The sequence below is a fragment of the Armigeres subalbatus genome, chromosome 1, assembly GCF_024139115.2.
Source record: "Armigeres subalbatus isolate Guangzhou_Male chromosome 1, GZ_Asu_2, whole genome shotgun sequence".
In the NCBI taxonomy this organism is placed as follows: Eukaryota; Metazoa; Arthropoda; class Insecta; order Diptera; family Culicidae; genus Armigeres; species Armigeres subalbatus.
In genome coordinates this window covers 8,520,218-8,544,200 of record NC_085139.1, presented here as the reverse complement: position 1 = coordinate 8,544,200, position 23,983 = coordinate 8,520,218, and the positions used below count along the sequence as shown (strand labels likewise).

The following is a 23,983-nucleotide window of genomic DNA, read 5'->3' as shown; positions in this document are numbered from 1 at the left end:
TATGCGCCGGGTTTTTGGGGTATTTATGGGGTCTTTTGTGTCGGGTAAGGCATTCGTGAGGCAGCAAGACTCCATTTCGGAGTGTTGAAAACTCTAAAGCCAACTACGACGTTAGAGGTGGAGGTTTGACAGTGGTTAAGTCTCTGGATGCCTTCGGTTGCGGAGAAAAGAAAACGTTTTTTACCTGTGGAGATCTTGGACGTATTGGCGTTTTCATTATGCAAGATCTGAGAAGCGGAGGCTTCAGAAAATGCATTCAGTAGTTATTTTTTCCTGTGAAATTTAGGATGGATTCATTATTATAAAATTCGGTAAAACATCGCGGTTGGACTCAGAGATGGCCTCCTCCTGGATTACTTCTCACCAAATTATGATTTTTTAGACAAGTTTTTCCTACTTATTAAATTTTCTTCTTTTTCTCGACTAGTCAGCTTTTTGGAATGAGTGAAATACATTCAATTTCTCCAATTTCTCTGGTTAGTTCTTTCTGAACAGCTGGATGTTTGTAATCTGAACAACTTTAGTAAGTCCTAATTTTGTTTGGGATATCTGTTTTCCAAACTTGTTTCTATAGCTATAGCTTGTCAAATTGTCTGCATATTATAAATTGACATTATTTGACTATTTTACCTAATCCAATTGTACGATTTTTACAATTCATATCATACCTGAAACTAGGAGCGACGATATTTGCTTTTAATTTCTAAACATTATCGTGACGTATTCTACCTAGATTTCTTTCCAAATCCGCCACTGTATCCTACAGCTAAACAGAATCCACAGGGCGACATGCTTGATATGTGTGGTGCAGTGAAAATGGAAGGCCGTTGTGACCTGCTGCGACATTTGCTCTGTTCTAGCACATTAATGTGGAAAAATTTGAAGCATGGCCAAGAAAACAAAAACAAATCCGCGGTGCAAGGTTTCCAATAATCGGTGGGCCGAAGAGAAATTTAAATTCCGATCGAAGTAGCTGACATGCTCTTGACCGAATGTAGGGGAAATGTTCCGATCTGCATCTCACTGAACATATATCTCATCGCGAAACAAAGAATTATAATTAATAATTTGCAAACATGCGTGCTCACTGCTGAAAAAAATCACAAAAATAAGAAACAAATCAAGTTCCTTTCCATTGCCTTCTTTTTGATGAGATGAACATCGGAGCCATGAGATGAAATCCAGCAGCAGTTCCCCTATATAGTAATAGAAAAGAAATTGCTAAGATTTTAAAATTTCTTTCTTGAGGTGAGCAATGCGCATTGAACATCTAAACACCAGCATCACCAAAAAATGTAGATAAAACATAATTGATTTTTGGTTATAACTTAAACTTACTTGATTAGTTGACTAACCTATCACTATTTTGCATATATTTTTTAATGCATGTAATTTCAAGAGAAAATCCGATTCTTACTATACTGATCTAAATAGCAGACAAATAATTCCGCATCCACTTATATTTGTTGGAAGCTACAGATGTTTCACTTAAAGAAATGGCACTCCAGCGGTCTAACTTGAACAAAGAACAAAAGATCTCCAATATATTCTATTCTTGACGCCGGCTGCGATCACGTCACTCCACCTCAGGCCCATCTCGTCTGCGGAACCAAACCAGATCGCGCAGCTCCGATGCAGCATTATTGCCCTGTAAAATAGAGCACGGTGTGCCTCTTATTGGTTAAAAATAACTTTATTTACTATTACTTTTATGTGGCAATAATCCTCCCGACTGCAGAAAGGATGGACCATTTCTCTAATCAACGCTTAACGAACACGCGCACAGACAACCAAGACAAACCCCAACTTTTTTGTTTGAACCAACCCGTTGGGCGAAGTGTGAATTGAGACTTTCCAGAGGCGATTTTTGCGATCACTTATTTAGCGTTTGTTTATGAAATCTCAAATTGGCTTTCCTGTACCGAAACAGACGCGAACTTTCAACTATAAACAAAACGTGCGTATGCGTCAGCTACGGAGAAAAGAGCAAAGAACCTCCTCGCTTTCGTAACCGTTCATTCGCGTACGCGCGGGTCCCATCGATCGTCGCGCATTCGTCATCTCGTTGCTTTCCTGCGATGGGGTTGGTTGACCCATTTCTTCGGCGATCGAACGACATGCTGCCCATGTCAATCGAAAGTGAAGTCACCTGTTCATTATTCATATGGGATGCGTTGAACGTCATTTCTGTGCCTGTCCCTGCTTAAAAATATCCGAAGAAACGTCATGCTGCGTCGTGTGACTTTTGACAACAGAAATATCACAAATGCTACAGACTGCTGCGGTTTAACATACTTTCCACCTGAAGGGAAATGGAATGGTTTGTAGAAAACTTCATGCAGACAGCTGTTGGATAAGCATTGATTTTTGTTGAGAAATTCGAATACCCTTTCTCCGGAGTTCAACTACATTTCTATATCGACAAAGAATCAACTAACTGTAGCTATTGTCACATCCACCCGAATACTATCGAAAGGATCTGAACTTTCAATTCGCTATTATAAAAGATGTAGAGGAAATCTGTATGAAGTATGCTAACGTGTTTTCTTAGTTTATGTAGAGAACAGGTATTCAATTAAACACAGAACTATGGCACAGCCATTAACGCTTTTTTGGTCTTCTCTGCCTTTTACTATTCCTATTACATTTATTATATACATTGCATATCAATACTCTACAATTCTCTTTCTTTCCTTTTATGGCATTACTTTTTGTTCAACCAAATAAGGTTAACAAACAACCATGCGTTCACAGTTCGTTTCTCAAGCAAGTGTGTCATTTTGCGCAGTTGAAGTTTTGTCCCAGGCCCATTTTCAACCCTCTAACACCTAAGACAGCCTTTGTATGGGGTCCTTTGATTTTTTTTTTAAATTTTAAATTTTTCAGGTTTTCGAAAAGTTTTTGATGTCGATCAATAATATAAATCTCACTGCACATTTGAATGTGAATTGAAAGTTAATTTTCAATATTCTACAAATTTGAAAATTGAGAAATATTTGTTCCTCTATATTTGCTCGTACCCATACCTTTGAAGAGTGCAATAGTTTAATATTTTTCCACAACTAACCTTATTCAATAGAAGGCTATTATAGTGGTGAATAATTGATTGACTCTTAAATATTTACCAATAATTTTAGAAGAAGAAAAAAATGAATCTAATAATTTAAAAATTTGCAATAAGTCAGCATTGAATAAGAAATTTAAAACTCTGAATATTTAAAATAGAATTAATATATTGGATAAAAACTCGAAAAACAAAATTTAAAAAAATCAAAATGTGAAATAGATGAAAACGCGAATTAAAATTTTTAATTGCCCAAAATCTGAACATCGATTTTAGAAAGATTTTAGAAAATATCTAGTGGTCTAGAGCAAAAACAAAAAAAAAATATTGTAGAGGGTTAAACACGTTTTGAATGCTTTAAGAAATAAATAAATAAAAACAGATTAATCTACCTAGCAGCGATGATGCCTTTCTCGTGCATCATAGAATTATTGAAAAAAAAAAATTCATTGGAAAGGTCAAAAAAGCACTTTAGGGGAATTTACTTATGAATCCTGTACATCTCCGGTGGTGTAAAAGGCCGACTTGAAAGATCTCCATTCTGAGCGTTGCCCAGCTATCGCTTTAACCAGGTTGCCAGGTTAGATTTCGGTCGACTTCTTTTATTTCTTTATTGAGGCTTCGCTGCCAATAGCCTCTGGGTCTGCCTCTGCTGCGATGTCCCGCTGGGTTCCAGTCTAAAGGTAGCCTCACACCTCGGGAAATTGGTCCGCGGATTTTTTCCCCATGTTATTTTGCATATGCGATGTTTTCGGGATTTGGCCACGGAAAATCAAAATCCCGGCCCCATTTAAAATGCACGGGGATCAAAATCCGGCGGAAAATTTTCCCGAGGTGTAAGGTGGCCTTAATGCTTGTTTACAGATTTCGTTTCCACCCCTACGTAGAGTGTGGCCGACCCAGCCCCACTTTCTATCCCGAATTTCTGTTGCTATCGGCCTCTGGTGACAACGACGATAAAGCTCGTTGTTTGAGATCCAGTTGTGAGGCCAGAAGGCCCAAAATTATATACCGCAGGCATCTGTTGATGAACACCTGCAGCCGTTGAGTGTTCTCCACTGATACACACCATGTTTCGCTAGCGTATAACAGCACAGATTTTACGTTAGAGTTGAAAATTCGTATTTTGGTGCGTTCACTTATCTGCCTGTTTTTCCAGATATTTCCGCAAAGGCAGCTCTTGCTTTCTCGATCCGTGCGCCAGATATTCCCACAAAGGCAGCCCTTGCTTTCTCGATCCGTGCGCCTATGTCGATCTTGGTACCGCCGTCTGACGCCATTTGGCTACCAAGATATTGGAAGCTTTCAACATTCTCCATTGGTTGCCCGGCTTCTGTAAAACAGGAAGGAGTCACCGTGTTTACATCCAACGATTTGGTTTTGTTGACGTTGATGACTAAACCTGCCGAGGAAGAGCGCACGGCAAGGTCGTTGAGCTTACTCTGCATATAAGAGCGCCGTTGCGCGAGGAGTGCAACGTCATCAGCCAATTCGAAGTCGTTTAGGTGCTCCATGGTTATAGGCTGCCATAACCGCCCGCGGTTTGGTTCACGGTCAATCGCATCTACCAGAATCTCATCGATTACGATGAGGAACAGTAACGGTCATAGAATACATCCTTGCCTCACACCAGCTACGACCGGATAGGGTCGGACAAGATCCTATTGTGCAGCACTCTACACGAGAAGGCCTCGTACTGTCCCTCGATGAGGCCAATGATTTTCTCAGGAACCCCCTTGCATCTCAGGCCGCCCCACATATTCTCGTGATTGAGACGGTCGAAAGATTTTTCGTAGTCAAGTAAAGGGTCTCTTGGAATTCGTTGACCTGCTCCAGATTGATACGGAGCGTGACAATATGGTCCACACAGGATCTTCCGGTCTGCTGCCGCCGGAGAGTCGCTCAATCTTCTCCTGAATCCGGACTTGGATAATTTTGCACAGAACTTTGAGAACGGTACACAGCAACATAATGCCTCGCCAGTTATCGCATACAGTCAGGTCACCCTTTTTGGCACCTCCACTAAGATAACTTGCATACAGTCGACCGGGAAAGTTGCGGTGTCCCAGATATTTCGAAATAAACGATGCAGTAGTTGAGCGGATGTCATGAGCTTTAAGCATCTCGGCTGATATGCGGTCGACCCCTGGGGCTTTATTCGATTTCATGCTTTGGATGGCTGTTTGAATCTCTAGCAGTGATGGAGCTTCGGTATTGACGCGTGTTATACGTCGGATCCTAGGCAGATCATGCCGAGGTGGTGATGGCCTGGCTGGCACTTGAAAAAGTTGTTCGAAGTGCTCGAACCAGCGTTTCAGCTGGTCATTTGGGTCGGTCAATAACCGGCCATTCGTGTCTTTCATCGTTGCTTTCATCTTCGCCCGCTTAAGCATCGTGACTTATCGTAGAGGAGGCGAATGTCCCCGGTTGCGGCGGCTCTCTCTCCTTCGTCGGCCAGAGAGTCTGCCCACGCTCGCTAGTCCCGTCGACATGAGCGTTTTACTTCCTTCTCAAGAGCCGAGTATCGTTGACGGGCTAATACTTTGGCTCCTCTGGTTCCTCCTTCAACGAAGGAACGTTTCACCGTGGCATCTTCCAGTCGGCGTGAGTTGAATCGTCGTCCAACTCTTTCCTCCCGCCGACGAATCCGCGCAATGCGCAGGCGTATTTCGCCGATGATGATGTGATGATCAGACGCGATATCGGCACTACGTTTATTCCGTACCTAAAGAAGGCTTCGTTTCCATTTTTGGATGATGCAGATGTGGTCGATTTGATTTTCTGTAAAGCCGTTACGGGAGACTCACATGGCCTTTTGAACCGGTCGATGAGAGAAGAGCGATCCCCCGATCACCATGTCGTTATTACCACAAAATTCTGCGAACAGCTCTCCGTTTTCCCTCATTTCTCCGAGACCATGGCGTCCCATAATGCGCTCATGGTTCGAGTTGTCGGATCCGATCTTCGCATTGAAGTCGCTCAAACAGACCTTGATCACCCTTCGGAAATCTATCTACGACGGCATTGAGTTGGCTGTAGAAGTTCTATTTGTCTTGTAGATCGGCACCATCGGTTGGCGCATAACATTGGATTATAATAAGGTTTCAGGACCGTGTTCTAAATCTGGCAACGATTATCTTTCCACTTATAGGTTCCCACTTCATAAGCGCAGAGTGTGCCTGAGCGCTTAGTAGGAAGCCAACTCCGCGATGCCGGGGAGCGTGTTCACCTCGTAAACCAGAGTATAGCAGAACTTATCCCGACGGCGTTCTATGTTCTCCAAAATTTGGCCAACGGACTTCACTCAAGGGGATAAATTTGGTTTTTTGATAATTTAATCGTGTAGCAACTGGTAGTTGAAACTTCTTTAGATGTCCCTTTTAGTTTTTCGGATGATTTCGAATTCTCCTGATGAGTACCCGCATAAATCAAAACGATAGCCAAGCCATACCTACCTGTATACCTGGTTGGCTACAGCGTCGATACACCTATGCCTGGCGTATTGTAGAGCTCCATAATCGTCGGTTTTGGATGATGTTCCTCTAGTTTTACCGAACGTTCAGGGTCGCCAGGTCCGATTCCACCGCATGCAGCCAGCGTGTTCGTGGCCTTCCACGAAGTCGCCGCCGCTATCTGGTTCTCTGTTGAATATTGTTTTCGCTATTTTTCTTCCTACATTCGCACTAGGTGACCAGCCCTCTGAAGTCTGTAGTATTTTATACGATTCACAATATTTTCTTCTTCTTACACTTGATACAGCTCCTGATTCATGCATCTGCGCTACACATCATTTTCTAGTTTCCCTCCGAGTATTGTACGCAACATTTTTCGCACGAAAACCCCGAAAACTCTCCGGTCCGCCTCTTTTAATGTCCATGCTTCATGTCCATAAAGGGCCACTGGTAGAATCAGAGTTTTGTATAGAGCAAATTTCGCATCCGTCTGCATGTTGCGGGACCTATGCTGGTTACGTAATCTGTAAAAGGCCCTATTCGCAGCAGCAATACGTCTTTTCATTTCACGGGAAACGTCATTGTCACATGTCACAAGCGTTCTAAGGTAAACAAATTCTTCAACAACTTCAAACACATCCCTATCAAGCACTACCTCTGCACCAACACCACTAGGTCTTCCCCTATCTCTACCTGCCACCATGTATTTTGTCTTGGTAGAGTTAATGGTTAAGCCTATCCTCGCCGTCTCCATCTTCAGTGGGCCTCCACTACTGCTATGCGGTCGATTCCAATAAGGTCGATGTCGTCCGCAAAGCCCAGGAGCATATGCGACCGTGTGATGATAGTGCCGTTCCTCTGCATGCCAGATTTCCTAATAGCACTCTCTTGAGTGCAATGTTGAACAATAAATTCGAAAGTGCATCACCCTGTTTCAATCCGTCTAAGGTTACAAACGAGGTTGACACTTCGTCTGCAATCCGAATACTTGATTTTCTTCACTGAATCGTACGCTGCTTTGAAATCAATGAACAGATGGTGAGTCTGCAAGTTTTACTCCTGAAATTTAGCAAAAATCATCCGCAGGCTAAACATCTGATCCGTCGTTGATTGGCCCTCACGGAGACCTGCCTGGTATTCGCCGACGAAGGACTCCTCAAGCGGTCTCAGTCTGTTAAAAAGTATACGCGACAGGATTTTGTACGCCGAGTTCAGAAGAGTGATCCATCTGTAATTGGCACACTCTAGTCTGTGCCCTTTCTTATATATTGGTCGGCAGGCAGTTATTCCTCCTCCCATATTTTCTGGATAATGTGGTGGATTGATTGATGCAGCTGCTCACTTCCGTGCTTGAGAAGCTCGACCGGGATCACGTCCTTCCCAGCAGCTTTACTATTTTTCAGCTCGTTTAGAGTCTTCTTAACCTCGTCCAGCGTTGGTGTTTCCACAGCTTGACCGTCGCCGACTAAGTCCATCCTGCTCTTTAATATACCTTCATTTTCACCGTTCAACAAATCTTCGAAGTGCTCCTTCCACCTAGCTGCCACCATAGACTTGTGTGTCAGCAAATTCCCCGCTCGGTCATTGCACATGGCGGGCACTTTCGCACTGGCGCAGTCTTTTGCCGCGCGCCATGTACATTTGCGTAAAACCTCCACCTATCGTTTCTTTCCATGTTCTCCTGCGCTTCAGCTATCACACTCTCTTCGTGTTGCCTTCTGCGGTGGATTCGTTTCTCTTTTGCCCTTTCTGCACTGTACTGCTCTTTGTTGGAACGGGTACGAGCCACTAGCATTCGACTCCTAGCAACATTTTTCTCTTCCGTCACTCGTTGGCACTCCTCATCAAACCAACCATTTCGTTGGCGTCGCTGTGCAGTGCCTGACACTTCCTGTGCTGTTGTAGTCACAGTTTCGTGGATATTTTCCCACAATCTGTTGACGTCGCAAGATCCGGTGGCATCTCCTATCCGCTCGTCGAGCTTCTGGTGGTACTGTTTAGCAACTCCTTCAACTGACAAGCGTTGGATATTGAAACGCATCGTTCTGTTGTTTCGTGAATTCGTGACGCTGGAAAGTCGCGCCCGAATTTTTGCAATTACAAGATAGTGATCCGAGTCGATGTTCGGACCTCTGAAGGACCTTATATTTATAACATCCAAGAAATGTCGTTCGTCGACCAGCACGCGGTCTATCCGTGAGCAAGTGTCTCCACTCGGATGTGGGTGTGTGTGATGCCAGGTGTGTTTGCGAATATTCTTACGTGCGAAGTAGGTACTGCTTATTGCCATCCCTCTTGCTGCAGCAAAGGTTACAAGTTGCAGACCGTTATCTTTGGTAGCGGAATGAAGACTTTCCGAGCCAATGACAGGGCGAAAGAAACTTTCTCTTCCGATCTGCGCATTTGCATCCCCGATGACAGTCTTTACATCGTGTGTTGGGCATTCTCCGTAGGCCTTATCAAGGCTCTCATAGAACTCATCCTTCACGCCATCAGGCTTATCGTTCATTGGGGCATAGATGCCGATCAGGCTATAGTTGAAGAATTTGCCCTTCATTCTCAACACGCAAATACGGTCATTTATCGGCTTCCACAGGATAACACCGGAATTCACGTTCACGAATCTCACGTTCTGCCACACTCACGCTGAAGCTAACGAGCCAGGAGCCCAACACGTGGGTTCATTCAAAGCTCTCATGTTCCAAGATCCGGCTTTCCAATCGTTGTCCTTTATTCGTTGCCGGGTCTGTTGCCGTTGAGTCAATCCGTTTGCTCTACTTTTGCCTTTCTTGGTAACTGTTGAATCTTCGGTAGGCTACCTTACCAGGGTTGCACTACCTACATCGCGTTGAAGGGGCTGCCTTCTCGATGCTGGCTGACACGATGCAACATGGTGTGTTTAGTTTAGAGTCCCTCGCTGGCACTCGGACGATGATCAGCCGCCAGAAGAACAGATGCTCGATCAGATGAACAGATGCTCGATCAGATTTGCACCTCTGACTATTTTATTCCTTCGAGTACGCGAAGTACCAATGCCGTGCCAAAAATTGCGAAAAATATCATCTTTAAATAAATACACAAGAGTGTATAGTACATTGGAAATTTGTCCAACAGAATCCTTGAACAGCACTTGTATAACAAGAAAAAAGTCCAATAAATAACAAATTATGGAGAATTGGGAAACATTTGATTCAGTTTTAGCCGGTAGCGGAGTCAATGAATCGCTTGCTTTGAGCGTGCTTACAGCGGTACACTAGGAGTTAACTTTTGATAATCAGTATGGCGAAAGGCATCTAATTTGTAATATCTCGAAAATAAGCAAAAAATATTTGGTAGGCGTAGCATAATTGGTACCAAATATGTAGTTTTTCGTGAAAAGTTCCTACTGTTGAGAAAACCCGCATCAGATGTCTTTTGCCATACAAACTTCAGGTGGTCAGGTGCTGGCTATTTTACATATAGGATAGCGCCTGGATGTTGGAGCGGCGGGTAGGAAACCAACCACTGTATGTGATTCATTAACGATCTCTACAAACAGCGAATATATTTGCGATTCGAATGAATTATTGGCAGTGGCTGATTTTCTACTCGCCGCCGTCACATCCAGGCGCTATAGTATATGCGCAAAACAGCCAGCAAGAGTTAACCGGCAGAAATTTGTATGGCGAAAGTCATCTAACGCGGGTTTTCTCAAAATAAGAAACTTTTCATGAAAAACTATTTGGTACCGATTATGCAGGAAGGTGTCCGCTACCATGCCTACCAAATATTTTTTTGATGAAAGTGCTTATTTTTGAGAAATCGAGCCTTAGATGCTATTCGCCATACTGATTTCAGAAAGTTAACTCCTAGTGTGCCGCTGTAAGCACGCTCAAAGCAGGCGATTCATTAAGGAAAAAATGTTACCCTGGCAGCATTTATGTGTGGTGTCAGTTTGTCTCAAAGAAACGCTTTTTCTTTCCAGCCTACTTAGAAGCAATCTGACACCTCATTCGCCCACAACTATCCGACTGCCACATTGCGTTGGAAGCTGATCAAAGTAAGCGTTTCTCATCACGTTCTGCATACCCTTAGGAATTCTTTCGTCATTGAACATGTAGGATTGAGTCACATTGAGTCGTAACTTTGCACAATTACCCCACAACAGTGTAGAAAGTGGGCGCATGATGATTTGTGGAATGGCTAAATTGCTTCCACAACAAAGCGACTATGGGCGCGATGGTCCAATGACCTGCAGTACCTAATGGAATAAAGGGTTCATCTCCGAGTGCGGTTGATCAAACTCGTGAAAACAATTCATGCCCGAGTGGAGAAAAAAAGACCGCAACGTGCGAAGACAACCATCATCGCTAAGTGTGGATTGGTAAACAAATCATAAAAATCGTTAAAAATATCAGAAAAGCACTGCGCTCGTGCTGGTGTTTTAATTCCCACTCTCAGGGTGGACCAGATGGGATAACTCTTCCGCAAAGGCGCTCCGTTTGATGGTGGAAAATGATTGCTCCGCTGGATTGAGAGCTGTTAGTTGAACGTTTCAACAAAGCGTAGCGCTGCAGCTCAGTGGAAAAGCTGAGAATAAAACCTATTTTTTTATATTACATAATTTTTTCAACATCGATCATTGAAAGAGTAAAAGAACTTTCGAAATTTCATCTAAAAACCCAGATTAAACCACCTAGCGGTGATGATGCCTTTCTCGCTCGTTCAAAATGGTTGATAAACATATATGAAAAGTCTAAAATAACAATTGGTGAATAAGACTTATTTTTCACATTTTCACATTCTCGTAAATAAAGATAGATAAATAAAGATAGATTGAATTGAAAATTCACATTTGTTTATACACATTGTAATAATTGCTGCCGGATGCAATTTGTTGCAAGCAAATCGGATGAGGTTAAGTGCCCTGAAAATGTGATGAGGTTGAGCAATTGCACAAATCGAGTTTCAGACATAGTATAAAAATTTGTATTTTGGCCATAACTTTTGAGCATTCCCCAGTTCGACCTGTTTTTTAATGTGAAACAATGGGACAGGATTCCCCGTTTAAATAATCGGTTCAGGATAAGATTTCGACAAATGAGTTAGATTTTTTTGCACACACACGCACACACATGCACATACAAACACTTCTTCTGAAAATTCCGTTTTGAAGCCAGAATCCAGCTGAAATTGTTGTTTTGAATAATATGATTCTTCATATAGATAAAAATTCAGTTGACCATCCCCGTCAAAAATTGTATTTCGTTTCATTGTTTCAGTCGATTCTTTGGCTTATTTAAGGTCAACTTTCCCAAAGAAAATATGGGTTCTTTGAAGCCTCTAACTATTAAATCGAAAACAAAAACCAGCCACTGCAAACTTATAGGCCTGGAGACACTTGCGCTTCGTCGGACTAATCTGCAAAGGCTGTTTGTTTTTGATATTTTAAAAAATGTCGTGCAGTGTCCATATTTATTGCAAAACGTTACGTTTTACGCTCCTTCTCGGCATCTGCGTGAACACGATCTTATCATGATTCAGCTTCACAGGACGTCATATGGTTTTAACAACCCTCTGGAAAACTGTTTTCGGTCGTTTAATAGTGCAAGTGCTGTTTTTGATTTTAATGTGTCTAAACTAGTTTTTAAGAATAGAATAAGAAATATTAGATAAGAAGCAGTCTGAGGAGTTTTTTATAATTCAAGACGAAGAAATAAATAAATGAAAGCGAAATAAAAAAAAACGAAAACGTGTGCACGTGTTAACCGACCTGAAAAAAATCACTCGATGTTCGTTCAAAATCGGGCCAATATTAAAAAACAGCACTTTTTCGATTTTTGTTTTAAATTAAAAAAAAACTTAAGCGAATAAAAATTTTTGACGGGAAAGGTCAATTTTTGCAAATGAGTAGTTCCGTTTTTGTCATTATCATTCAAACACTTTTCAACAAGATTTATGAATTTGATCTGATTTAAAAAAAATCTGATCAGAATTCTACTGGGGTTGCTTTTCTTTAGATGGAAAGCATTTCGCAGTAATTATGAATGTATGGTTAAAATTGATTATTTTGATTTCTAAACTGATCCAAAACTATTTATCAGATCACTCTACAGGTAAACTATCCAAGTACAAAATCTGATAGATTACGCGTGACATAGCTAGTGTTACCAAAATCAGCATTTTTGAGCTCATATTGTGCAATAATTTACATCGTAATGATTACATACCTGATATACTATCAGAAAATCGAAAATCGTTGCTTGCCTTCGGGTAATTTGTTATGGATTGTGGCAAGGATGTTTTCGATCATTAGTATTGTGCCTTGCAACAAAATGACAACTTTCGTGATCATTTTCCAAGGCTCTCAAAGATGTGAAAAATTTCTCCGCAGTACAAATAGCACGTGCTATCCAAGCATTCACCGCCGGAAAGTACCACGTGGCGGCCAAATTAAAAAAAATATCGAATTGGCTTTTTTTCTGGAGGTATGTTGTTCTTAGGCGACTATCTGGCGCGTATTTTTCGTTGCGACCAAAAATGAGCGGAGGAGTAGATTTTTTTATGAGCGGTACAGTAATATAGGTTCGATAATTTAGTAGTTTGTCAATAACTCATTCCAGAGGTTAAATTTCAAACGTGATACCGTGGGGCATCGAAATCCGTACACTTAAGCACCTTAGTTTATGAAAAATTAATTAGAAAATAGGAATTGAATGCAAATAAAACTTTTGTCATTGACACTAGAGCATGAAGGCTTCTACTTTTGAAGTGTTCCACATTTACTCATTAAAAACTACGAAAAACATGATAAAATAATGAATAAAATCAACTACTCCTGACTCGAAATCCGTCCACCGTGGACGGATTTCGAATCAAAGGATCAAAATCCGTACAGCTACATTTTAACTAAATATTTAAATTGAAGCAGTCTGATTGACTAAACTACCAATGTAAATAGTTCGATACGCTCCTTGAGAAGCGATCCCTTCGATTTGTATTCCGCTTATCTTATGCAATGATTCGAAATTAGCAATTAAAACACAGTTACGATTGGTGCAATTATGCTCTACCCGAAAACAAAATGGCGGCAAAAACTTCGCGTTTGGTGGGTGGCGATTTGTTTTGTTGTTTTAATTTCAAAGTCTTCTTTCCATTTCTATGCCCTAAGAACTTACTAACAGGTATCTGAACAGGATAAGAGAAATTATTTCTAGATAGATTTATTATATCTCATGAGGTGGACGGATTTCGGTGCTGTACGGATTTCGGTCCCACACGGTATGTGGAGGACTTCTAGAGCGAAGGTTTTTACAACTCTGCCTAATTGTTGTTTCTATTGCACTAATAACAGAGTTATAGCGCTAGTTGCAGTAACTTATTATACAGACTGATCGAAATTTTGTTATCATTTAGTATTAGTAACTAGTGCTTTATAACTGTATTATTAGTTGAATCAAAACAACAAACTATTAGGCAGAGCTGTAGAAAAATATTCGCACTAGAACTCCGCTGTAACACGTTTTGACATTTAACCTCTGGATTGAGTTATTGTAGTTTGTCAATGATCGAACTAAGACTATTAAATGATCTAATACATACTTGGATTATAGAAAAGTTTGGATACTTTTTCTACTGACTTCCTAAAATAGAAAATTTTCTCCGAATCCTTCCAAAACTCAGTTTCTCCTACATAATCCGAGTGCTTTACAAACGAAATTAATATCCTATGTAAAGAACCACGCGAATAAGGTTGATATAGCCATTTAAATGCTAGTGTTCGGAATATGAGCAGGGATTGAACTTATCATTTCATTATCATTTAGTATTCAGCCAATAACTCATTTCAGAGGCGAAATTCCGAAAAGTGTTGTATGGCGGACTTCTAGCGCTGATTCCCCTCTACAACTTTGTCTAAGGGTACATTGCTCTATGTCTAATATTCACCGCGGGAAACGCTAGTATCATTTTATATACTAAATGATAATAACACTTATTATCATTTAGTATATTGAGTGTTCCTAGCGTTTCACGCTGTTAATATTAGACATAGAGCAATGTACTCTTAGACAAAGTTGTAGAGGGGAATCAGCGCTAGAAGTCCGCCATACAACACTTTTCGGAATTTCGCCTCTGGAATGAGTTATTGGCTGAATACTAAATGATAATGAAATGATAAGTTCAATCCCTGAATATGAGTCATTTTCGGGACTTGAGTCAAAACGGTTTATATTTTTCAACGTCCGATTAAATGCCACCGAACCAAAGCACAGCACCCGGTGCGTTACCGCACGTATGCACAAGCAGCCGATGTCTTGATGCAGTGAAATAGTTATTTATTGCAAATCGCGTAGCCTCTTGTTCTTCGAACACTGCCCTCTCAAGAAACAAAAATAGTTCAGGGGTAACGTGATGGGCTCTCAATCAGAGGATTTATGTTCGGTCCTCTTGTTGGCCATCTTATTTTTTTCAAAACTCATATTTTCTAGGAGTGTGGTATAATATTACGCATTGCAAGAAAAATTTTGAATACTAAAAAATTCAAACAAAATTTTTGTATTTAATATTTTCCATGCTAATAATCAATGGAACCTAAGGCTGTGTATTGTTTATATTTATATTCATGACATTTCTATAATTGAATCCATCTGATTATTTGGGATATTTAAAAGAATTCAGGTCTGAACTTTAGATGATGAAGGAGGTATAGGAAATGAAACATAAATGCATAAATTGAGAATCGACATGTACTCAACAGTCTTCTTCAATGATTGTTAGCAGAAACAAAATAGCTTTTGATTTACCTTGGTAGTAATCAAACTTGCCCACCGAGTTTCAATAGAGAGTAAACATAAGTGGAAAATTATATTCGATTGCTTCAATGCACAAGACGCCTTACTGAATAGAAAAGACATAACTTTCAATAAAATTAGAAGCTTGCGAGTTTATGGGGCAGCAGACGCTATATCCAAGGAATTAAGACTGATTTCCCTCTGCGCGTTATTTCCGCGCAGACATCTAAATTATTCTTTTTTTTCCGTGATACTCATGAACCAGTTTCCCCAAATCTCATTTGCTCAGATCAACATTCAACCCAGCTGAGCTAAAAATAGAACATTGCCGCACGCAATGCGATGTGTGTTGGTGATGCTTCATACGGCAATATTCATCCGACGGCAAGAGACTGAAGCGAATGCGCATGCGTCCCGCGTCTTCCCGCACACCAGCTGCGCTCCCATATGCTGATTGAACGCCACAAAGAATGATGCATATGCGTAAAAATAGAACAGAAGCACGGCTTGCCGCTGATGCTATAGGGTATTTGTGCTTTTCTTAGCGCTTGATAGCAAAAAGGCATGAGAAAACTTATGTCTAACGTTTAGCAGAGAAGATGATTTTAAATTTATGAACGGATATCCTATCCTAAAAAGTTTTGCATTGATTTCCTCGCATCATAGTGAATCTACTTTTATCTCCAATAAATGAACAGCGTATCCAAGCGGTTTTAATAGTTTATATATTAGAGCATCATTACTAGGTGCGAGTGTTTTGATCACCCTCGCTGCTCTGTCATTTTAGTTTAGTCACTCTTTTTCGCACCGGTCGCTATTTTCGGTTATCATTTTGGTGGCTGCATTCCGTACCGGTGACGTTTAATAGTTCATCAAATAGCAGAGCTGTTTATCGCGCTACCAAATTTGATCACCTGTCAGCTGCGCTACTGTTTTAGCAACGCGTTTAGTAGCGACCGGTAAAGTGTCAAGTAATGATACTGCGCTGCCAAACGGCTCACCACGGCATCTTGGTCTAAGTTAATGGATTGAAACTGTATATTTTACTAACAAACGAGAAAAATTAATATTTTCTTTTCTCAATCCATTAATACTTCCAGTATAGGAAACGATACCCTAGCAGGATGAATTCTGTTGCTTATAGAGGCAATGAATATATGCCCAATTCGATGATTTATATTTGTACGTATCTTCTCACATGTTATGTGTATCGATGGTATAGTGGTGTAGTAACCGCTTCCCGTTTCAGAGGTCACGAGTTCGAATCCAGAGTAGAGCGTTTTGCTTTTTTTTTGCACGTTAAAACAGTTTTTTGGCCATAACTCCGAAACGCAAAGTTCGATCGATCTAATTTTAAATAGGAACCAATGGGACTGTATTCCGCGTCGAGTGCAACTTGTTGCGAGCAAATCGGATGATGCTAAATGCCCAAAAACGTGTCTCACATTTTTGTACACATACACACACACACACACACACACACACATACATACACACATACAGACATCACCTCAATTCGTCGAGCTGAGTCGATTGGTATATAACACTATGGGTCTCCGAGCCTTCTATAAAAAGTTCGGTTTTGGAGCAGTTCTATAGCCTTTCCGTATACTTAGTATACGAGAAAGGCAAAAATGATGTCACAGGTTTCAGGGGGAGGGGATTAGGATTTTGTGACAGTACATATACAAGGTATACAAAAAAGCGTGACAAAGGGTGTGAGTGGGGATTTGGTTGGCTCTAAAAATGTAATAAGTAGTGGACGTTATATTTGAATCGCCCCTACCGTAAAACACAGTGCAATAAAATATGTATATTCTTTGGGGCCCTCCTTAGCCGTGCGGTAAGATGCGCGGCTTCAAAGCAAGACCATGCTGAGGGTGGCTGGGTTCGATTCCTGGTGCCGGTCTAGGCAATTTTCGGATTAGAAATTGTCTTAACTTCCCTGGGCATAAAAGTATCATCGTGTTAGCTTCATGATATACGAATGCAGAAATGGTAACCTGGCTTAGAAACCTCGCAGTTAATAACTGTGGAAGTGGTAAACGAACACTAAGCTGCGAGGCGGCAATGTCCCAGTGGGGGATGTGATGCCAATGAAGAAGAAGAATAAAATATGTTAAATATCACATCTTATCTGATTTGAGCTTTCCTCCAACAGACGTTGAGTATGACCCTTCTTTGTGAATTTGCGACAATATCAAACTCACTTCAATTTTTTTACAATATAAACTGACATAAAACAGCCTTTTCGTAAAAATGTAGCAACTCATTAAATTTCTTTTTAATACTTTTTCAGCTGCAAAACGGGATTCAGTGAAGAGTACGGATCATCCTCGGGTCTACGATGAGGAAGCTCGACGTAGTAAATCCTTGGATGGGGATGCCATTCTGGATCCCATTCGACAAATGGATAAGGTAACTATCCATATTTTGTCTCAGCAATTACCTTGCTAATGAAGATGATTCTTTTCAGAATAAGAACAAATCGGCTTGGAGTAAGGTGAAGGGCATCGTGAAAAATCACCGAGGATCGCTCAAGTCGAACGGATCGCAACGGCGGAAGTCCAAGTCTTCTAACAGTGTTGGCTGCAGCCGTGAAGCCAGTCCTTGTGAGTCGATGGAGGCATGTGAGCTTCAACGCGAACGCTCAGATTCGTTTTCCTCGAATCAAACCTCCCCTAGTCATAGAAATAATACTCCCACCCTGCTGGCGCTACCCTCCGGAGACAACAACAGTTGTCCGAACTCACCATGTGGTTCTCTGCCGGCTACATTCTCCAGTGATGATAACGAATGGAAACCGTCGGAGAACAAGTTGGGTCGAAGCGGAAGTGGCGACAAGGGAGCTCAAGGTTCCAAAGATTCTGGCGGAAGTCGTGGCTCTCGTAAGAGCAAACACATACCTGAGATTGAGTCTGTACCTGAGGGAGTTCCTATTGATACAAAGTTAACCGCCCGTATTAAGAAATCTCCTCCGAAGCCACTGACCCTTAGGCAGGAAGCATTAGATGTGGAATCATTTGGAGAGCATTCGCTGTCTTCTCCGGGATCTCAAAAGGAATATTCCAAATCGTCGCCTAAGCGGAAAAGCTACGGAGGTGATGAAACTTCAGCACCTGAAAGCCCCAGCAAACCCTACGAATTCTTCGGAGGCGACATGGAAGACTTCTCAAGTGAGGAAATCTCCGACCAAAACACTCCTCATCGGCGCTCCTCACCAAAGACTAAAAATCTCCTTCGTCAGAGAGAAGATATCGAACGCCGCTACATGGAACTACAGAAGAAACTTCAACGTGAATTCGATGCCAAACAGCAAGAGTGGGAACGATTACGACCCGCCGCCCTGCTACTCACCAACAGTCCAAGTAAGTTCCTGGATAAGCACGAACGTAAAATTTATTATATTTTTAAGTTTTCCTCCTAGTTAATCAATTCCTGAAGGACGACTCCCCGGCAAGTCCGAAACGCGATCAACCATGTCAAATCGTGGTGGAGGAGAATCTTTCGCCAGACTTTAAGAAGAAGTTAGATGAGTGGCGAATCAAGGTAAGATAATTAGCCACGAATGAATAAGTAAAGTGCAATGATATTCGATGTTGTCAGCAGCATCAGCCACATGTGAAGAAAGATCAACCGCAACCGGGATCTTCGAAGGATTCTCCTACAGACCCTAAGAAGAAGCCGGTAACCGATTGGCAACTGTGGAAAACGGGTCAGGTCAAACTGGAGGGTCAGGGTCTCACTCAATTACCGAATGCGAAGGACTTGCCAGAAGATTTCCAAAAGAAATTGTGTATGTGATTGGATAGATATTTTGAAATTGATAAACCTGATAACTGATTTTGTCCACAGCTGAATGGAAACAGATGAAGGCAGCCAATAAGGTTCCGCCCTACAGCACCCAGTGTTCGACGGCGAGTGAATCGTCTATGAAGCGGCAGCAAAGCAAGAAACCGACTGTCCCACCAGCTGAAGCGCATAAGGGCGAAGGGCTTTCCAAGTTGAAGGCGTTGGTCAGTACGGATCCACCGAAGAAGGAGTTGGTTGTCCAAACAACAAAGGGGTTCATCAAGTTCGAAGGTATTTCGCGAAAATTCACGCGGCGGTTGTTCGAGTGGGAGAAGGCAAAGGGAATCGGTCCGGAGGCGTCAACGATTGCGCTGCTACATCCCGGGTACGCTCCAGTGGTAGTCGAGAATGCTGGCGATGCGTTCGAGAAGAAACGTAAGCCGTTGTTACGCGTGTAGTGTATTGTCGAAATTACTAAACATATAACTTTATATCTTCTCAGGCGAAAAATCACCCGCTCTCGGTCGATCACTGTCGATGGACAGCATTTCTCCGAACCCCTCAGCACCGTCGATCTCGCATCAACCATCCAGTCTATCACTGAACGATGCCGATGAGCTGAAGGAAAGCAACGAAAAGGACTCCGTTTCTAACAGGCGAGTCTCCTCCAACCCGGAATTGGAACTGTCTGTTGAACGGGATGAACCACGTGCTGTTCTGGTAGAAGTCGAAGATGATATTCACGAGGTGGCTAACCCCCTGGCAGTTGGTCCGAAGACTGATCTTTCCGGTGGTCAGAGTAAAACAGAGTACGTATTTATATTTATCTCACTCTAAGCTTTGATTAGCATTGATCTACTTCTAGACCTGATCACGTTTCACGGCCTTCGAGTAACAGCAGCACCCTCTTGAAAGACTCTACCAAATTACTGATTCGGTTAAGCGAGCAGGATTCTGTTGATCGAGACGAGGTTCGTCGGCTGAAGATCGTTCTACGGGCATTGATTGCGACACTTCCAGAGTTTGTGGAAACCGGTTCTCGTGATAGTATTGCATTTTTCGCCTACATGAAGGATCTCGCACAAGACACTCTACGGCACCTGTTTCGGTTCGAAGACGGTTCACTGAAGGGTGCACTGGAGGTTTTGGAAAACGTCCAGTCGATCAACTCCCAAGTAGCTGATCTTAAAAAATCGCTGCATTCCTATATGAAATACGCTACGGCAGCGGCGCGGAACGAGGAAGATATCCCTAAGATAAGTATTACGCCGGCTATGGGAGCGCAAGCTACCAGTTCGATTCAAAAGTCGAGCGATAGTCTAAGAAGCATGGCCACAATCAACGTTACTCCGACTTTTCTATGTAACGCGGTTAAGGTCAACAACTTGGATCTAAGTATTCCGCAAAATAGGTACTTCCCGATGAGCTCGGAATCGGACCCAGTTCCTCCAACTTCATCACATTCTCCGGATTCTTCTGCGCACATTTCCGGAAATATTGGTGATGACAAAGAAAGCAAAAAAGTTGCACGTAATCTGAGTAACGGTTCGAGGAAGAAAACACGCATCAAACGAATGGGTTCCAGACAAAATAGTAAAACTGAGAGTGATAGCGACGACAGTCCACCAAACTACGTTCTGGAAGTGCCCCGTAAAACGAAGCGTAAGACTAGTCGGGCCAAAAAACCTGCCGAATCATCAGAGAAACCAACCTTGGTCCACCCACAACCCGATGACGTAGTTTACGTTCTGAAAATCAAACCTGGCCAGAAGGTTGACCAACCAGAGGCACCCGTCGTCCCATCCTCATCTGTTAGTGTTACAGAAGAGGTTCTCATTTCGCCAACAGAGACTTGCGTTGAACTACTGGAGAACCAAGGAAGCTCCAACTCAATCAATAACTGCACTGCAAGCATACTGGTTAAGACCAAACGGAGGATCTTCACCACCGTGGAAGGAGAACCTGCGGCGAACAATACTTCATTAGTGGTTAGTCACGATGTCGAATCTTCCAGTACCTCCGATCGAAACGAGCAATCGGAACAACCCAAAACAGATCAGAAGATCATAACAAACCTTCCTCCGCTTCCACAATCTCCCAGTACTCAAAGACGAATTGAAAAGAATGCACCAACTAAGGAACTTTCACCCAACATTCGGTTGATGATTGCCAAGTACAATCAGCGGTTGTCGTCGGAACGAAGTGGCAACTCGCCACACAGTTCTGGCTCATGTTCGCCGGTGTGGAGATCTCCTGTTTTGGATCGGCGGGTTAGGAAGCAAACTGAGAAGTATCAGGAAACCATCCAGTTGTCAAAATCGGCTAGTGCAGGGAGCTTACGGAAGTCTCTCCACCAGTTGGAGCAAGCTCAGAAAGCGCAAAGCCACAAAGGTGAGGAGGAGGGAGAAAGTGTAGTGGACGGATCTGTGAAGGTTGTGAAATCGTCCAGCACTGGGATGATCAAAAGCAGCAGACGAAACGGCAATGACAAAGCGGAAGACGAAGATGATCAAAGCGATTCACCAAAGATGTCGTTTTTGGCATATGACAGCTTGAGGCGCAGGGATACGTTGTCACGCATCGAAAGAAAAGAGATGGACGACAGTGGTTCAGGCTCAGGTAAAACCGATACTTTGAGAAAACAGCGGTTGTACAAAAAACGAACGGAATCCCCACAGAGTGCAAGTAAAGGAGCAGTTAGGAAGACTGCCAAAGAGAAATACACTAGATGTCGTTCTGTTCCCGGCGAGGAGATGGTTAGCGAACGCAATCAGGAGGAGAAGAACATAACGAGAGTTGATGGTAAACCACCAAGCCCTCGACTGTTGATGCGTAGAAAATTAGTGCAGCATGACTCTCCTCGATCGGCACCAACAACGCCCATAGAGGAGCACAAGGGCATGATGCCATTGAGTCAGCGGGCACTAAAGCTGAAAAAAGCTAAGGAGGACTTCCTGCAGTATTCAGCAGCAGATCAAATAGACCAGCGGCAACAGGTGTGGAACAATAGGATCAGCCAAATAAGTACGACTAGTGCAACTAGTGCAGATGACAATGCCATGATAATGAAAAGTTCCAGTGCTGGCATAATTGATAGCAGATCGGCTGATGCTGACGATAGTCAGCAGGAAAGTCTGTACGATTCACTGCCACCAAGCATAACGAGCACAGCCAGGGTTGTGGGTGAGGATGAGGCATCTTCGAGAACTGCCAGTGTTCATAGCAGCAGGTTTGGGCTGTCGAATTTGGCCTCAAAACTGAGGAAGGTTAAGTTGAGAAGAAGCAGCAAGGATCTCAGCCGGATGCACACCATATCGACACTGTGCCGGCAGAGTTTGATGGTCGATATTAGTGGAGAAGCAATCAAAATGGGCAGCGCGCATAATCTTGGACACGGTCCTATCGACGGTAGTGGAGGGGAGTCCCTTAAGAAATCAGGAAGTGTCCAGGCGATCTGCAATCGTTTTCGAAAGAGCAACGAACGAAGTGATGAGCTCAAGAAAAGCAAGAGTTTAGGATTCTTGGAACCGGACCGCAAAGGATCCCAGTGACTATGTGCTTAAAAGCGTGAGCCATGTCTACAAGCATAGTATTACTACAGCGGATGAGCTATCTCAACCCTAGATAAGTATCTGTCGATGTAAATGTACCAAGTACAATCGGATGACGAGGCAAATTGTGCAGTGAGAGTGTAATTTTCATAAACCATTGTGTCGCACATTAATTAAACAATGAAATTCGGTGCCAAAGATTCGCAAGATGCTGTACACATCTGCTATCGTAGTTTCGTAGGATCTGAATAAAGTCAGAGAGAATTCGACACGGTTGCTATTCATTCCGAAGAAAAGCCTTATCGCATTATTACTCAGCGTCATGCGACATTTGTAGTTTCGTAAATCAATCGAACCTTATCAACTCCTCAAACAAGCGCAGCTCGGAATCAACCTGCAATAGAGTCCACCTAACCGCTCGTGATTACCTGTTTGCTTTTACCGTTTCGCTCGGTAGGTATTTCAATTGACACTGTATGAGTGCGTAATCTTCTATTCCATCGAAGATCGTTAGCCGGGGAGACATTGACGGCTAATATTAATTTTAGTATGAGGGGCAAATCATCCGGCTGTAAAGTTTTTGTATTACGTGGCGCATAAAAAGGACATTTCGTTTTATTTTGTATCAGGTTTATTAAAATTTTCATGTCATATATATTAGACCTCTTCATGTTTTCAAAAAGCATCAAAAATTCAACCGGTCAGTCCAGAATTACAATTTTTGCTAAAATAAGCTTTCAGTCAAGTTTTCAGCAAATTTGGATGAAATTTCAAGGTGACTCAAGTCGATTTTGAGTTTGTGGGCTTTTTCAATTAAAAAAAAATGACAAGCGGTATGAAAGCCGAAAATCATCGCAACAGCCTCTAAACGTAAGTTTTTAATATGCTCTACAAGTCTTGTGAACATTGCGATTCGTTCCGTTTAGGGTCAAGGCCGTCTTATGAAAAGGGTTCTAACCATGGACTTCGAGATCGAGAGACACACAGAAAGACCACACAGCGAAGCTTGGGCATACGTTTAGGCAACGTTATATATAAAGCGCAGGATTGGATTTCGCGATTTTCGCGGTTTTTGCTATTCTCGCGGATTTGATGCGGATTTACATAACGGTTGAGGCTTCGCGCAGATTTAGTTTTAGGTGGAAATTTATTAAATAAGGAGCGTAGGTTTTTGTTTTCGATAGCAAAATGTCGTTGAGAAGGGTCTTCACATTTGAAGTCTATATGTTTACCCATTTTTTTGGATATTTCCAAGCCATTATTGAATGCATTATACTCTTGAGGACTCGTTTAACAAGCATTATAAGGGTAAGAACTTCATTTGTTTGTCGTTTCTGATTATCCATTTTTTTG

General features: G+C 42.2%; 1 protein-coding gene across 10 annotated transcripts in view; it reads left to right on the top strand.

Annotated features, from left to right (window-relative positions):
• Positions 1–22,899, top strand: part of LOC134220820 (uncharacterized) — an 86,731-nt gene extending 63,832 nt beyond the window's left edge. For 7 of the 10 annotated variants that reach the window (XM_062699959.1, XM_062699932.1, XM_062699968.1 and 4 more), the window contains 7 exons: positions 17,587–17,705; positions 17,764–18,655; positions 18,703–18,836; positions 18,894–19,083; positions 19,143–19,514; positions 19,582–19,888; positions 19,945–22,899. In XM_062699959.1, the coding sequence (XP_062555943.1) occupies positions 17,587–17,705; positions 17,764–18,655; positions 18,703–18,836; positions 18,894–19,083; positions 19,143–19,514; positions 19,582–19,888; positions 19,945–22,630 (4,700 nt within the window). In that variant the 3' untranslated portion in view covers positions 22,631–22,899. The remainder of the gene's footprint in view (positions 1–17,586; positions 17,706–17,763; positions 18,656–18,702; positions 18,837–18,893; positions 19,084–19,142; positions 19,515–19,581; positions 19,889–19,944) is intronic. The other 3 variants (XM_062699999.1, XM_062699990.1, XM_062699979.1) reach the window with 3 other exon arrangements.
• The last annotated feature ends 1,084 nt before the right edge of the window (positions 22,900–23,983 follow it).